The 15,842-nt window shown below is 37.9% G+C and overlaps 1 protein-coding gene and 1 long non-coding RNA gene across 2 annotated transcripts in view; one reads left to right on the top strand and one right to left on the bottom strand.

The window, feature by feature from the left end:
* Positions 1–3,905: 3,905 nt before the first annotated feature.
* Positions 3,906–15,842, bottom strand: part of LOC110968369 (uncharacterized) — a 116,017-nt gene continuing 104,080 nt past the window's right edge. The window contains exon 4 of the long non-coding RNA XR_007945240.1: positions 3,906–4,372. This is a non-coding gene — a long non-coding RNA (uncharacterized LOC110968369). The remainder of the gene's footprint in view (positions 4,373–15,842) is intronic.
* Positions 9,892–14,932, top strand: cart4 (cocaine- and amphetamine-regulated transcript 4). Its single transcript, XM_022215266.2, has 4 exons — positions 9,892–10,032; positions 10,122–10,275; positions 13,703–13,786; positions 14,607–14,932. Exons 2-4 carry the CDS (start codon positions 10,135–10,137, stop codon positions 14,712–14,714), a joined length of 333 nt encoding a protein of 110 aa, XP_022070958.1. The 5' UTR covers positions 9,892–10,032; positions 10,122–10,134; the 3' UTR covers positions 14,715–14,932.

Genomic DNA, 15,842 nt, shown 5'->3' on the forward strand with positions numbered 1-15,842 from the left:
TGATACTAGTGGTTAATTAATGTCTTTTTGTGGCTGCTTACATTTAATTTTGATAATTTTACATCTTTGTCTTATTATTTTATGTCACATTTTGGCCGTTTTCTTTTTTTTTCTCCTTTTCTTTTTAATTTTGGTTGTTCTACATCTTTTTGTAGTTGTTTTGTGGGACATTGTTGGTCTTTCTGTGTCTCATGCTAATTGTTTACATTTAAAGTTGGCTGTTTTATTTTTGGTTCTTTTGCATCACATTTTGGTCATTTTCAATGTTATTGTGACACATTTAAGTTCATTCGCAACTTTTTGGCGTGGCCATGCCTCATATTTTTGTGATTTTATGTCTTTTTGTAATTGTCTTGCATTTATTTTGGTCATTTGACATCATTAGTTGGTCATTTGAATTTCTTGTTGTTTGTTTATTTTGATTATTTATTATTTTTATTTATTTACTGATGAATGTGTGATCTTTAGTCCTCCGCAGAAATGCTAGGAACTTAAATTTTTTTAAAACACCACTTTATAAAACACTGGTCAGTTTGGTTTTCAGGAAGTGAACTGGTGAATATTGATTATGGATTGGTGCTGATTCATTCTCCTGGACTTCAATTCTTAATGTTTGCTTTTATAAATCTGACAGATGAGGATGTTATGAAGCCACTGTGACTCCCTCAGTTTGTCTGCATGAAGCCTTCTAGTTTCGCACCTTGTGGTTTATTTCTGGTGCTGTGTGACGAGGTTTGATCGTGATCGGAGATGTCTGTTAGCAAGGACGAGTCCGTCGGTGTTAGAACTCACTGAGAGTGTTGAGAGGACGAGGTGACGGATGCCTCAGGCTCAGCGGTTATTTCAGTCCAGGAGGAATCTGCACGAAAACACAAACCTGCCGAGAAATGATTCTGAAATAGTTCTTAACGTCTGAACATAGAAACATGGACAAACGTTCCACGTTCGGGAGGACAAGAGTGGAACATATCTTCATCCTTCTGTTTCACCCTTTAAACTACAAGTACAAGAACATCTTCGATGCAGAGCTGTCCTCAAAGTATCAAAAAGTCCCCACAGAGCAGAAATATCCTTTCATTGCAGAAATGTCCTCCTAATGCAGAAATGTCTTCACAGTGTAGAGATGTCCTCATAGTGCAGAAATGTAGTCTTAATGCAGAAATGTCCTCAAAGTGCAGGGATGTCCTCCTAATGTAGAATGTCCTTACAGTGCACAAATGTTGTCCTAATGCAGAAGTGTCCTTACAGTGTAGAAATGTCCTCATGGTGCAGAAGTGTCCTCAGTGTAGAACATTGTCACAAAGCAAAAATTCTCTGACAGTTGAGAAAAGTCCTCTTAATGTAGAAGTATCCTCATTTTTCAGAAACGTCTTCACAGTGTAGAACAATCTGACTGTGTAGAAATGTCCTCACAATGCAGAGATGTCCTTCTAAATCAGAAATGTCCTCACAGTGTAGAATTATCCTCATGGTGCAAAAATGTCCTCAGTGAAAAATATTCTCTCAATTCAAAAATGCCCTGACAATGTAGAAAAGTCCTCTTAATGTAGAAATGTCCTCATGGTGTAGAAACATCATCCCAGTGCAGAACATTCTTACAGTGAAGAAATGTCCTCATATTGCAGAGATGTCCTCTTAATGCACAAATGTCCTCATGGTGTAGACATGTTCTCACAGTCTAGCTTATTCCCACAGTGTACAAGTGTCTTAGCAATGTAGAAATGTCCTCAATGTAAAACATTCTCAAAGTTTAGAAATGTCCCCACTGTTTTCACAGTGAAGAAATGTCCTAACAACGTAGACATGTCCTCACAGTGTAGCTCATTTTCACACTGTCTAAATGTCCTCACAGTGTAGACGTGTCCTCACAGTGCAGAGATGTCCTCCTAATGCGGAAGTGTCCTTACAGTGTAGCAATATCCTTAGTGTAGAACATTCTCAAGATGCAAAAATGCCCTGACTGTGTACAAAAGTCCTCTAAATGTAGAAATGTCGTCATATTGGAGAAACGTCTTCACAGTATAGATTCTAGAACATTCTCAAGGTGTAGAAATGTCCTCACAGTATAGAAACGTCCTCACAGTGTAGAAATGTTCTCACAGTGAAGAAATGTCCTCAAAGTTTAGCTTATTCCCACAGTGTACAAAAGTCTTACCAATGTAGAATGTTCTCATAAAGTCGAACACTCTCAAAATGTAGAATTTTCCTCACAGTGTCAAATGTTGTCACAGAGAAGAAATGTCCTCACAGTGTAGAAATGTCCTTACAGTGTGGAAGATTCTCACAATGTCTAAATTTCCTCACAGTGTAGAACATTCTGACAGTGTAGAAATGTCCCCGCAGTGTAGAATGTTCTCTCAGTGAAGAAATATCTCCACAGTGTAGAATGTTCTCACAGTGAACAAATGTCCTCACAGTCGAGGTTATTTCCACAGTGTACAAATGTCCAAACAATGTAGAATATTCTCACAGTGTCTAAATGTCCTCACAGTGTAGATAAGTCTCCACAGTGTAGAACTTTCTCATAGTGTAGACATGTCCTCACAGTGTAGCTCATTTTCACAGGGTCTAAATGTCCTCACAGTGTAGATATGCCACCACAGTGTCAAATATCCTTACAGTGTAGAACTTTCTCACAGTGTAGAATTGTTCTCCTAATGCAGAAATGTCCTTACAGAGAATAAGTGTCCTCTTAATGCCTTACTGTCTTCCTCGTGCACAAACATGCTCATGGTGATGTTTTAAATCTGAAATGTGACCACATGGAGTCGGACAGACACTCTGAGAATCAAAGGTGTGTTTGATGTTTTAGTGACCTTCAGTGAAAGTCGTCTGTCGGCAGATAAAACTGAGACGCAGCATCAGCACTGAAACTCAAACACACGCAGCAGGTTCAGCTCTGTGGCGACAAACTGTCCTGATTAAGATTGGTTGTTTTTTGCGTGTTTCACCATTTTACTTATTTTTGCGGTTGTTTGCATATAATATTGGTTGTTTTGCCTCCCACTTTGGTTGCGTTACATTTTTTTCTGGTTGTTTTGCGTCTCATTTAGGTAATTTTGTATTTTTTTAATGTCTCATTTGGGTAGTTTTATACCTTTTTCTGGTTGGCTTGTGTCTTTGTTTGCTTGTTTTACATCATTTTATATCATATTGCAGTTATTTCTGTCTTTTTGTGGTTGGCTTGCCTCATTTTTGTCAAAATACTTGTTTTTGTGGGTGGCTTATCATATTTTGATAATTTGTCTTTTTGTGATCATTTACTGTTCCATTTTGGTCATTTTACACTATTTTGTGCTTGTTCACAATTTCTGTGGGTGGTTTTGTATCATATTTTGGTCATATCACATCATTTCCTGATTTTTTTTTTGTACCTCATTTTGGTCATTGTGCATGTTTTAGTTTCCGTTCACATTTAATACTGGCAATTATGTGTCCCATTTTGGATGTTATACATTGTTTTGTGGTTCATTTTTATCACACTTTTGTCATTTTACTTCTTTTTATGGTTAGTTTGTGTTTCATTTAGGTGATTTTATGTTTTTTTGTGGCCATTTGCATTTAATTTTGGTTGTTTATAAATCAGAAAAGTCCTGTCCTAAGGATACTGTCTAGTTTTGATCTCAGAGGACGAGGCCCACGTGTAAACCATACTGAGGAGGACAAACACTCAGGGTGGGCTGAGACAGAGAATATTTCACAATGGATGAAGGAAAATATGTCCTGTTTACTGCTGAAGCCCAGTTTTAGATTAATGCCAGTTACAGAAGAGTGCATGTAAGGAGACAAACAGCAGCTGAAACACAGTAAAACATGCTTCTGGGAATTTTCCAGTCTGTTAAGGTTTGGATGCCTGCAGTGAATCGGCTCCGTTCTGACCGAGGAGAAGCAGATCTCCATTTCAGAAATGTAACCTGTTAAATCCAGAATAGAATTTAAAATCCTTCTTCTGACATATAAAGCTCTTAATAACCAATCTCCATCATATCTTAAAGATCTGATAGTACCTTATTATCCTAGTAGAACTCTTCGCTCTCAAGCTGCAGGCTTACTTGTTGTTCCTAGAATTTCTAAAAGTAGAATGGGAGGCAGAGCCTTCAGTTATCAGGCGCCTCTCCTGTGGAACCTGCTCCCAGTTTGGGTTCGGGAGGCAGACACCCTCTCTATTTTTAAGACCAGGCTTAAAACGTTCCTTTTTGACAAATCTTATAGTTGGGGCTGACTGGGTGACCCACAGGGGTTCGGCTTGTGTCTTCATTTGCACAGCTGACTCCCTCTTGGACGTCCCTTCGTTCTGCCTCTAGTCATGCTGCTATAGGCCTATAGGCTGCTGGGGGACTTTTCTTGACGCACTGAGCCCTTCTCTATCTACCTTTACATTTAATATGTATACCGTTATTGCAGTACATTCACTCTGTTTCCCCCTGTGCTATTTCTCTGGGAAATAGCACAGCTCTGGGACCAGTGTCCCTGGTCCCAGAGCTGGATGCTTCAGATCTGCGGTTGATGTTCCACCAACTGGTCCAGTCTCCATCATGTCCACTGTGGGATGCTGCTGCTGACCTTCCTCCAGCCCTCTGCTTCCAACTCCCCTTTTCCACCAGTCAACTCTGCATTGCCTTCACTATACTGTTATGCTAACTTACATACTGTTTGAATTTTACTGCTAGCTATATATGGAGTATGTTTAATGTCAGAGTCGTACATCATAAGAGTAAATTATGAGTCAGTTTTCAATGTTAGCTTATACTTTGTCTGTGTCACATATCCTGTCATGCATGTATCCAAATGTGTGTTGTGTTTTCCTTGCTTTCCCACCCCTCCCTCTTCTCCCATCCCTCCCCCTTGCCCTCCTCTGTCCTTCTCAACCCGCCCGGCCAGCAGGCAGATGGGTCCCCCTATATAGAGCCGGGTTCTGCTCAAGGTTTCTTCCCTGTTAAAAGGGTGTTTTTCCTTGCCACTGTCGCCTTTGGGCTTACTCTGGGGGTCAGGCATTTGGGTTCTGTAAAGCGTCTTGAGACGAGTTGACTGTAATTGACGCTATATAAATAAAATTGAATTGAATTGAATTGAATTGAATTAACCGAAGTTCTGTGTTTTTAGTGACGCCTCCTCCTGCTGCTGTTTATTCACTTTATTCTCGAGCTGCTGCTGCTGCTCATTTTAGTCCTGAAGGTCACTGAAACTGAAGCCGGAGGTCATCCTGTCTTCTTATTCACAGCATGAGTGTGACGTCAGATTCAGCCTCGACTGTCAAGATTCAGAGATTTATCTTCGGCCGCAGGTTGAAACGTAGCAACGGTCCTGTTTTCATTTGTTTTCATTTCGCTGCTACAAAGGACCTCTGACTGCATAAAACCACTTCTGTAACACTCACTAACATTCATCACGCTTATTTCACACTGAACTGTCAGAGTGTTTGTGCTGCTGCAAGGCTGAAAAGTTTAAATTTATAACATTTTATTCCTTTACATTAAAAAAAACAGAGATTCACAGAATAATGCTGAAAGTAGTAATTCTTAGTGACACAAATACAACCACAATGAAACCAAAAATGCATCACTGCCAACAGATGCATAAAAAAAATGACAGACAAAAATTACAAGCACAGAGGGATGAAATAAATGACCAGAAAGGCATATAGACAACTATCAAGAGACATAAAATAATTATAAGGCGACAAAAAATGACCACAAATTGTAAAAAATAATGAACACAAACACAAAAACAACTGCAAAAAAACAACAAAACAATTAATGCATAAAACAACCACAAATAACACACAACATTCTCAGTAAGACAAAAAAATGACCACAAAGAGACAAAAAATGACCACAGTAGGAAATATAAGACTACAGACTAAAAACTGACAAAATTAAACAACAAACCAATCAGCTTAAGACAGAAAACAACCAGAAAGAGACACAAAACAACCTCAGAGACAGGAAACAACCAAAATAAGACAAAAAACTACCACAAAGATGCAAAAAAATTTTACTGTAAAGTGACATACTATAAAACAACTACAACTGGAAAAAACAGTCTCCCAAGACCCAAAAATAATCACATCGAGACAGAAATCACAAATAGATATCCGACTACAAGAGACTCAAAACTACTACAAAAGAGACTTTTGTACAAATTACTTGAGCACAGACTGAGCTGAACACTTCATTGTTTTATTCACATCAATGTGTTTTTGTTTTTAGAGTTAAGATTTTTTAACTTTTATTTCACATCTTTTCCTTTGTTTGGATAAAATTTGCAGTGTCTGGCTTTCCTCCTGTCAAATGTTGGAGCGTGTTGCTGCAGTTGTTTCCCAGCAACAAGTTGATTCATTTTTACTGGAACAAAAGTTTGTTTAGTTTGGAGGCTGCAGTCTATTTCACTAAATCAGACCAAGTTTATTTGCAGCGTCAACAGATGAAGCTTTCTCCTTGTGTTTTGTGGATGTGGGTTTCGGCTGCACGTGCAGACTCTGCAGGATGTTTCTGTAAAACAAACTGGACTTTAAAGGTGGAAGCAGAGGACACGTCTGATGTGAAGGTGTAAACAGCCACAGAGTGCAGATAGGACGTTTCGCTGCTCTGACATTTAGCTGGTAATGAGTGCGGAGATGAAAGCAGCGAGTCGAGCTGCAGGTCGCTGCTCGATGCAAATCAGACGGAGAAAAGGGCACAAACTGTTTCCTCCTGCGTCATCATTAAACTCAGACCTGCTCCGAGGTCGGCCGACTGCCCCCAGGTGAGGTGCATCATGGGACGTGTGTCAATAAACAACAGTGAAAGGAAACAGAACGCTGACCTCTGACCCCTAATGAGCAGCAGCGGCAGCTTAATGACACAGAAGCTGGTAATGACTTTTCTCTCTTTGTGTCCAGGTATGAGACCGAGTCATCAGAGAGCAGCCCTGTTTCTATATTCACATGACCTATTGTTTAAAACACAGATCACAGCTGTTCTGCTGATCCGAACAATAAACACAAACCGTAATTAGATTTTTAAAATCCCCTTAGACACAAACAGACAATGGCTTGACGCTAAATCCCCACAAACAGACAAAAAAACGACAACCACAAAGTGAAACAAAACAAGCATAAAGAAACAAAAATTGACCACAAATAGATTAAAAAAAAACTCACCACATTGTAAACGAGAAAAGCACTCAGAGAATGCAGTACTACGCCAAAGCTGCTCAGTGGTAACATTTCTGATGAATAAAATGTTCATAAAAAATGACCTTGTGCACAGGCATGTGTTATGCATGTGTATGTTATGTACGGATGCCGAATCATGTGACCTAAAAATGTAGTGGGCATCTGGAATTGACAGGACTTGGGCACACCCTTGCAATTTAATCAATTGTTCCTTGTATCATTTCTCATGGATAAGTCTCAACAAATCCCAGTGGATTTGTAGTAGGATCACAATCATCTGATCGTCAGCAGGCACCTGACGCAGCGTTCACTTGTCATGGTTACAGTGACGCCATGCCACTATCTCACAATGGAAAATCTTTAACAAATCCCTGAATCCAGATTACAAGCCGCATCACTGCCAAAACCTATTGAGGTGGTCCTTGTGTCATTTCTGACCTTCCCTGACAATCTCATCCAAATCCGTTAGTTTGTTTTTGAGCAATGCTGTGCAGACATACAGACAGATTCATGTACACCAGTCTTCACATAGCCCCACCGTGTTCCTTGGAGGAGTAAAAAGTAACTACAAAGAAACCCAAAACAACCACAGAGATATGCAAGACAATCACAAAGAAACACAACCTCCCCAAAAAAGATGCAAAACAACCAGAAAGAGACAAAAAAGTAAAAATGACAACTAAGAAACTACCTTCAAAGAGACACAAAACAACAACAAAAAATATTTGAAATGACTACGAACAGATGACTTAAAAGAAACAGAAACAAGATACAAGAAACAACTACAAAGAGACAAAAAACAAACAAAACCTACTACAAACAGGCGGCTTCAAAGGAACACAAAACAACTACCAAAAAATGACCATAAAGGGTAAAAAATAAACACAAAGAGACAAAAATGCCTGAAAAGAGACAAAAAATTTAATGAGATGCAAAAAGAACACAAAGAGATGCAAACCTACTATAAAAAAGACTATGAAGATACTAAGAATGATCATATTAGCGTCGTAATTATGTAATCGTCAGCAGGCAGCTGACAGAGTGTTCACTTGTTGACATAGTTACAGTGACCCCTGGCTACTATTTCACACATAACACAGAAATCTTTTTAAAAAAATCTGTGGATTCAGATTATACACTGCATCACTTTCAAAATCTAATGAGGTGGTCCTTATGTCATGTCTGTGTCATGCAATGGGGCGGGTGAACCCAAGCAGCAGGCAGGCAGGCAGATAGATGAATTAAATAACGATTAGAGATAGGAATATATATATATATAAACAGAAAACTCGTAAACTGAAGCAGGAAGGAAGTGACGGGGAAAAATACACTAAACTGAACTAAACTAAGGGCGGACCCAAAGGCCGAATTAAACTAAGCATAAAACAAAACTAAATTACGGGTGAAGGGAGACTCACGGAATGTCCAGGACTAGGGAAGGCGGAAGTGGGCAGAACTGATGGAACCGAAGAAGAGAGTGTGGTGAGGGCAGGGAAAGGCAAATAGTCCAGAGGGGGGAACAGAGTCCGGGAAGTGGTGTGCCGGAGACAATGAACGGAGAGCGGGGATGAAGGCGGAGTGCGTCGTAGGGCAAGGGCGATGGAACAATGAACCAATGTTGAGCTGCGTACGGAGCCCAGTTTTATATGGCGCTGATTGTTCATTCGTGCTTCGTGCACTCAGCACAGCCGCTCATCATTATCTTGATGAGCCGGCTCGTTGCAGCCAGAGGGGCATGACAGTCTGACCTTCCCTGAAAATTTTATCCGAATCCGTTAGTCCGTTTTGAGAAAATGTTGCACACAGAAAGACAGGCAGACAAACAGACAAACGTACGCAAATTGTTACATAACAAAGAAACCTAAAAATACTACAGAAAGCCACAATGCACTGCTGCCAGTTCATATGCTGATCTTTATGTATTTTATTTATTTAACTTTATTTTATTTATATTGTATTTTGGAAGTGATGCAGCTTATAGTCTGGATCCATGGATTTGTTAATGATTTCAGCTGTCGGAAATGACAGAAGGAACGAGCAGCCTTGGTGGACAACTGCTCTCTCGGAGTGCTTTTCTTGTTTATTCTATGGCACTAATACAAAGGTGTAAGAGAAACGTCTTTCCTCTGTATGCCCTGGATTTATGGAGAAATTGACAATAAAAATTTGATTCTGTTCAACATGACTACAGACGCAAATTGACTGCTAAGGGACAAAAACAAATGAAAATGACTAAAAAGAGATGCAAAATTACTGAAAAGTATCCAGAAAATGTTCTCAAAGAGATAGAAAACGATCACAAACAGTGCAGTCATGAGGTCATTGGTACTGTCAGTCCAGGTGTGTTGCTTCCTGTATAAAGGGAGCGGGGCTTATTGATCTGTAATTAGAGCAGCTTTAAGTCGTGACGTTGTGAACTCACTAATGGAGAAACATCAGACGATCTGTGACCTGTTGATTGGAGACAATGATGAAGAGTCGATGCCGTGATCCTCCAACCTGCAACTCTGAGCCACTACACGACCTCTGGCCTCCGAAGTGTTTCCACGACGACGCTCAGCATCGACCTGTTTAATATTAACTCAGAGATGCACTATCAATCACGGTGTGGCACGTCCAGGAGCTTTATCCGATGAGCTGAATACATGAATAATCTGTGAGCAGGAGGCAGGAGGAGGAGGAGGAGGAAGGTGAGGAAGAGGAGGAGGGTGAGGAGGTATAAATAGGAGGGGGAGACAGCAGAGCTCATGAGGAGGAAGAAGGAAGAGAAAAAGGACGAAAGAGAAGAAGCTGCTGGAGAACAAACTACCTGCGGAACTGAAGAAGAAGAAGAACTTCGACCACATTCCTGCAGGATCTTAATCTGTTTCTTTAAAGTGAGTTAATTCTGAACTTCATTCATTTTTTAATGCTTGTCAGCTGAACATGTGTTCATGTCAAGTTAAAAACTGTCTGCTGTCTTCAGGTGTGTTTGGATCATGGAGAGCGTCCGAGCCGTCGTCTACCTGTCCGTCTGTCTGTCTGTGCTGACATCACTCTGCCAGGGTCAAAGGTCGGCCGACAGTCAGTTGCCATTGACGCCAGACGAGCCAATCCTTGGACTCACAACCAACGAGCTGGTGAGTCGTCTCTCTGTACACAAGATTTCTGCTTCAGGTTCTTATTTTGAAAGTTTGAAATGCAGTTTAAAGTAAATATTTGAGTTTTGATGGAAAAACAGCAAAAAATTAAATATTAACTCATCATTAATTTTGAGTAGAGGTCAGAGTAGTAGTAAATACCATATATATAAATATATATTGAACTAAATAATTTCTACTTGGTCTGTATCCAAAAGAACAGGCATTATCACAGAAATTGAAAAATATTATTAAACCTTAGCTTCCTAAACTCTAAAAAAAAAGTAACAGCTCTGCCTTGTAAAAGATCTTACAGACCAGCTGTTACACAATGGATGGAGAAGAAGTAGAACCTTCCACTAGAAAAGTAAAGTACAAATGAAACGACAAACTAAGACAAAATGAGGATGTTCAAGACCCTTTATTCATTTGGAAGTAAAACATGCAGCTTTCTTTTTTTACAATGTCAGCTGTCATCTGTTGGTTGGAGGGAGCAGTTTGATGGTAGCTGATGTATTTTGGTCATCTTTTTTACACTTTAAGCCACACCACCGTTAATGTCTTTGTTAAAATCTGACATAAAAAACATTAATTTTATCTCATTTTGTAACTGATTTATTAACTGTCCACTGGCAATTTTCTGTCATATATATATATATATATATATATATATATATATATATATATATATATATGTATACATACAGAAAAAGTTGCCAGTAGACAGTTAATGTGGCTAAATTAAAACAAAAAAAGTGCTTCAAGGCTGTGAGGTTTTTCAAATTACATTTGAAAACCTCAAACTTTAAGTCATAAAGGAGATCAGAAGGTGAATCTGTTCCAAATTTAAGTATTACAGTGTATTCAAAGATGATTAAAGAACAAACTGAAATGAATTAAAGTGGAAAGGAACAATTACATTTCAGTTGAATTTTGAACTTCTTGAATTTTAAGGTGATTAAATGTAATGAAGTCAGGAAGGATGCTGAATTTGTTGATTTTGTTGTAATGGAGGAGGTCAAGAAAGTTAAATAAAAGATTGAGTTCAGTCACAAATAATTTTGTTAAAGGTAAATAACAGAAGCAACACAGCAAAGGGTTAATTAATTAACTGAACTTGATAAAAGAGGGGTTAGCTGTACTTTTAAACATAAAATATTGAAATTAAATCAAAAAATTATGCCAATTAATGTGGTCAAGTGGTGGATTTACACAAGATTCAATAACTTTATTGTCATATACATAACAAAAACACAGCGGTGCCTGAGTAAAGAAATTCTTATTTTGCAAGATCCTTTCACACAACTGAAATAAAAAATAAAATAAAATAGAATAGAATAAAAACAGGACAAAGGCTTTATCAAAATGTCAAAAATTACAATTAGAATTTAAAAAAAATAACAAATACATATAATTTAAAAGCATTAAATATACAACATAAAATTAATTAAGGTGAAAATTTTGATTAAAAACTGTTTACATGGATAAAATTATTAAGTCATGGAGGTTACAGTTAAAATAAGACATAATGAAATAATGATGCTGTTAATTAGGGTTAAGAAGGCCGATAATATAGGTGATGAATGAAGGTCGCATTAGACTGATGAAAGTGATGAAGTTTATCAGAAAAATATTTAAGGTTTATTGGCTAATATTTAGAAAAAAGATAAATTATATTAAATTATGTGGGTGTTAGAATCCTGGTTCAGCTTAAGGTCACTAAAGGTTATTAAAGGTCACTAAAGGTCATTAAAGGTCACTAAAGGTTATTAAAGGTCACTAAAGGTCATTAAAGGTCACTAAGGGTCACTGCAGTTGTACTGTCTGAGGCACAAACGTGTCCACCAACCTCCAGTGTTATTTCAGAGAATTTAAGAAAATCATAAAACATTTCATGTTTTCTTTTTCCTTTCAGCTGTTTTCAGTTTTATTTTCCTGCATCATAAGGAAATCTTCTTTTCTGTGAAATTATTAATTCATTTATTCAATTTAAATAACACAACCAACATTTAACAACATTATTCTTGTTTACTTGTTCTTTTCCTTCAGTTACATTTATTAGTGAGCTCACTTGTTATATTTGTTGAATGTGCATACAAATATTGTATTATTTTTTTAAATTAATTTTCTGTGGCTTTTTTGAATGTGTAGGTAGATAAGTTTATTCCCCCTGAGGATCAAATGGTCAAAATGGAAAAAAGAGATAAAGACAAAGAAAAGGAAAAACAAGAAATACCGATGGAAAAACTGAAACACATTAATTAAATAAGTCATGATAATAAAGATAATTAATTTAGCATCCAGAATCTACCATTAGATTAAAATAAATATCTATTTGTGACTACTGGCAACTTAAATAATCAATAGATTAATAAACTATTTGGTTGGCAGGAAGGTATTTGTGTATTTGGTGCTAGTCTTTTTTTTAAATTTTCTTTTGGTTTTCAGGGAATATTTGCATTATTCTTAACAATTTTCTCACAATTTATTTGCTTAAAAATCTATTAATTATTAATAAAAGTAGCTGTCAGACATACCGATAATGAAAATAATTGCTCGTCTTAGTCTCACGGTTCTTCTGTGACAGAAAAACACAACCATACATGAAGTTTTCGGTCTGTCAAGGACCTAAAACACAGAAAAAATATTGATGAAACAACATTTTTACTGCTGTATCAACGGAACAAACTGAGAACAAATGTGACTAATCAGATTATGCAGGTTTAAATATCTTAGTGTGAATGTGTTTTGTTTCCACAGACAGCATATCTCACAACTGTCACCCACACACCCATAAACACAAAGTGAAGCTCTGATTTTTACATCTGAGGCCAAGCTCAGATGTTCTACAGCCGCTGAACGCCTCTGTTGTGTTGAAGTTGACCAGCTGTTTGTGTAATAGATGAAAACAGACACTGATTGTGTAACAGTTCTGATGTTGACTTTCAGGCTGAGACAGAAAACAGATGGTCAAATAGTTTTAGATTTTAACATCTGATAACATGAAACAGGAAACCACTGATGTGTTTGTTAGAGTTGGAGTGTAAATACACACAATATATACAACACCTCACAATATACACACAATATATCCAACGCCACACATTGTCACAAGATGTGTGTTTGTTTTATTGTCTGTTAATGTGTGTTACTGTGCATTTTTGCATTAATTTATGTTATTTTGTCTGTGAGGGAAGTTCTATTAACATGTGGCTGTGTGTATTTTTTATGTTTATGTGTATGAACTTGTGTGTCCTTGTATGTTTATGTGTTATATTTTGTGTCACTGTGAATATTTATGCGTCTGTGTGTGTATTTGCGTATTTGTGTTTGTAAACTTGTGTCGCTGCGTGTGTGTGTTTATATGTCTGTGTGTTATAACGTGTTTTTACTATATGTGTGTGTGTGCGTGTGTGTGTTTGCGCAGGCTGAAGCTCTGCAGGGTCTCCTGGATGAAGCCGACAACAGAGTCGGTCTGTCTGTGGAGAAGAAAGCCAGCGTCATCCCACGGGTGAGAATAATTATTTCTTCTTCTTCGTCTTCTTCTTATTATTATTATCATTATTGATAATAATAATAATAATAATAATAATCCTATTATTTACTTAGCAGTAGTGGTGTTAGTAGTAGTGCTAATGGCTCTAATGTAAATCTTGCAAGAACTAAACAAAAATGCATAAAAAATGTGATTGTAAGAAACAGTGCAAAGTCATACTGCATTTAATTTGTAATATAATATTAGGTTGCACCTGTTAGCTCATATTGTCACATTTAGTTCCAGATTACTTTTGCAAAATTGTGGTTTGAATTTTTAGAATAATAGCACATTAGCATCAGTTAACCTAAAATTCATATTCTCAGAATAATAGCGCATTAGCTTCGACTAGCCTAAAATTCAGATTGTCATATTGTTTATACATTAGCTTCAGTTAACCTGAGGTTTATATTTTCCAGATCAATAGCACATTAGTCTTAGGTAGCCTGAAATTTCTATTTGTTAGACTCATAGTGTGTTAGCTTCAGGTAGCATAAGGTTCATATTATCAGGCTGCTGCCACATTAGCTTTAGCTAGACTGAGATTTTTATTCTCAGATTAGTTGCATGTTAGCTTCAGTTAGCCTAAAATTCATGTTGTCAGATTAGTAATACAGTAACCTCAGATAGCTGTGATTAATGAAGTGAACACAGTAGGAAAAGATCAAATGTAGCACTTTGTTTTGTTTGAGATAATTTTTTTATTTTATTTTATGCGCTTTTGTTTGATTCTTGTAACATTTTGTCTATAATTTTAATACTCATTTATTTCACCATAAATGTCTCTTTTCTTCAGTGTGATGTTGGCGAGCGCTGTGCGATGAAACACGGACCTCGGATTGGTCGACTGTGTGACTGTCTGCGAGGAACAGCCTGCAACACCTTCTTCCTGCGCTGCTACTGAACACACACACACACACACACACACACTTTAATGCTTTCATACTTGTGAGAACATAAACCCTGAACTAGGTATGAATTCTGTCCTCACAAAGATAGAAGCAAACATTGTCACACACACACCTGGCTGTCTCTCTGCATGTTTGTGTCTTTGTGTTAAGATTTCAGTGTCTGCCCTTCAGATTCATTTATTTTTGTTAATAAAGACTCTTCATAAAGCTGCATGGCTCCAGAGACATCTTGATTTAAGCTGCTCATACTATGGAGAGAATTTTGTTTCTTTATTATTCAATCAATCAAAAAAGGTTTTGCAACCTCAAAAGAGAATTGAGACCAAAAAACATAACGTTGCAATCAAAAAATAAAAGATCAATCAAATAGATCTGAGACCAAAAAAATTTAAGTGGCAACCCCCCCAAAAAAGTTTTGAGATCAAAACAGAACAGGTTGCAAATGAAAATATAATAATTTGAGAACATATTGACTTAACTTCACTCAAAACTAATATTTTTTGCTTGCAAGTTCAAAAGTTTTGCTTGCAAGTTCAAAAGTTTTGCTTGCAAGCTCAAAAGTTTTGGTTGCGAATCCTAAAGTTTTGCTTGCGAATCTGACTGAACCAAATGGGCGGGGCCAACGCTGGTGGAAGAGACAAGAGTTCCTATTGGTCGGTTTGACCTTGCTCCACCGCCAGTCATCGCCGCTCCCCTCTGTGCTGTTGCTGGCTGCTTCCGTGCTAGGTAAGTTGGTAGCCGGTTGCACACAAATTAATTATGCTAAATATTTTAGGCTACAACCGGCCGTACATTCGTACCAACAATAATTATAAGGCCCGGATAGTGCATGCACGCTGATTAGCATTGTTGTCTCGGCTTGTCCCGGCTTGAGCAGGGTAGCCGGTGACATGTCTTTGCCCGGTGAGGGTAGGGAGCATATGAGGCGGATACAACGCAAGGCAGTGATTGCAACATGGAATCACGGGGTCACCGTTCCTACAAAACAGTAGCCCTGCTACCGTTGACTATGAAACTTTATTGACTAATGGCGGGGCCAGTTTCCAGCACATAGCAGCCTGATGCTGTGAGAGGGTGGAAGTGAGCCCCGGAACTGAGATTCCGAGGGTGGGGTGCGGGGG

This window comes from Acanthochromis polyacanthus, chromosome 11, assembly GCF_021347895.1.
Source record: "Acanthochromis polyacanthus isolate Apoly-LR-REF ecotype Palm Island chromosome 11, KAUST_Apoly_ChrSc, whole genome shotgun sequence".
NCBI lineage: Eukaryota > Metazoa > Chordata > Actinopteri > Pomacentridae > Acanthochromis > Acanthochromis polyacanthus.

Bases quoted from the DNA above. Each gene is read 5' to 3' on its own strand.
- cart4 (XM_022215266.2), top strand. From the start codon at position 10,135: ATGGAGAGCGTCCGAGCCGTCGTCTACCTGTCCGTCTGTCTGTCTGTG. The intron at 10,276-13,702 runs GTGAGTCGTCTC...GTGTTTGCGCAG, and splicing joins GACTCACAACCAACGAGCTG to GCTGAAGCTCTGCAGGGTCT. The intron at 13,787-14,606 runs GTGAGAATAATT...TCTTTTCTTCAG, and splicing joins AAGCCAGCGTCATCCCACGG to TGTGATGTTGGCGAGCGCTG.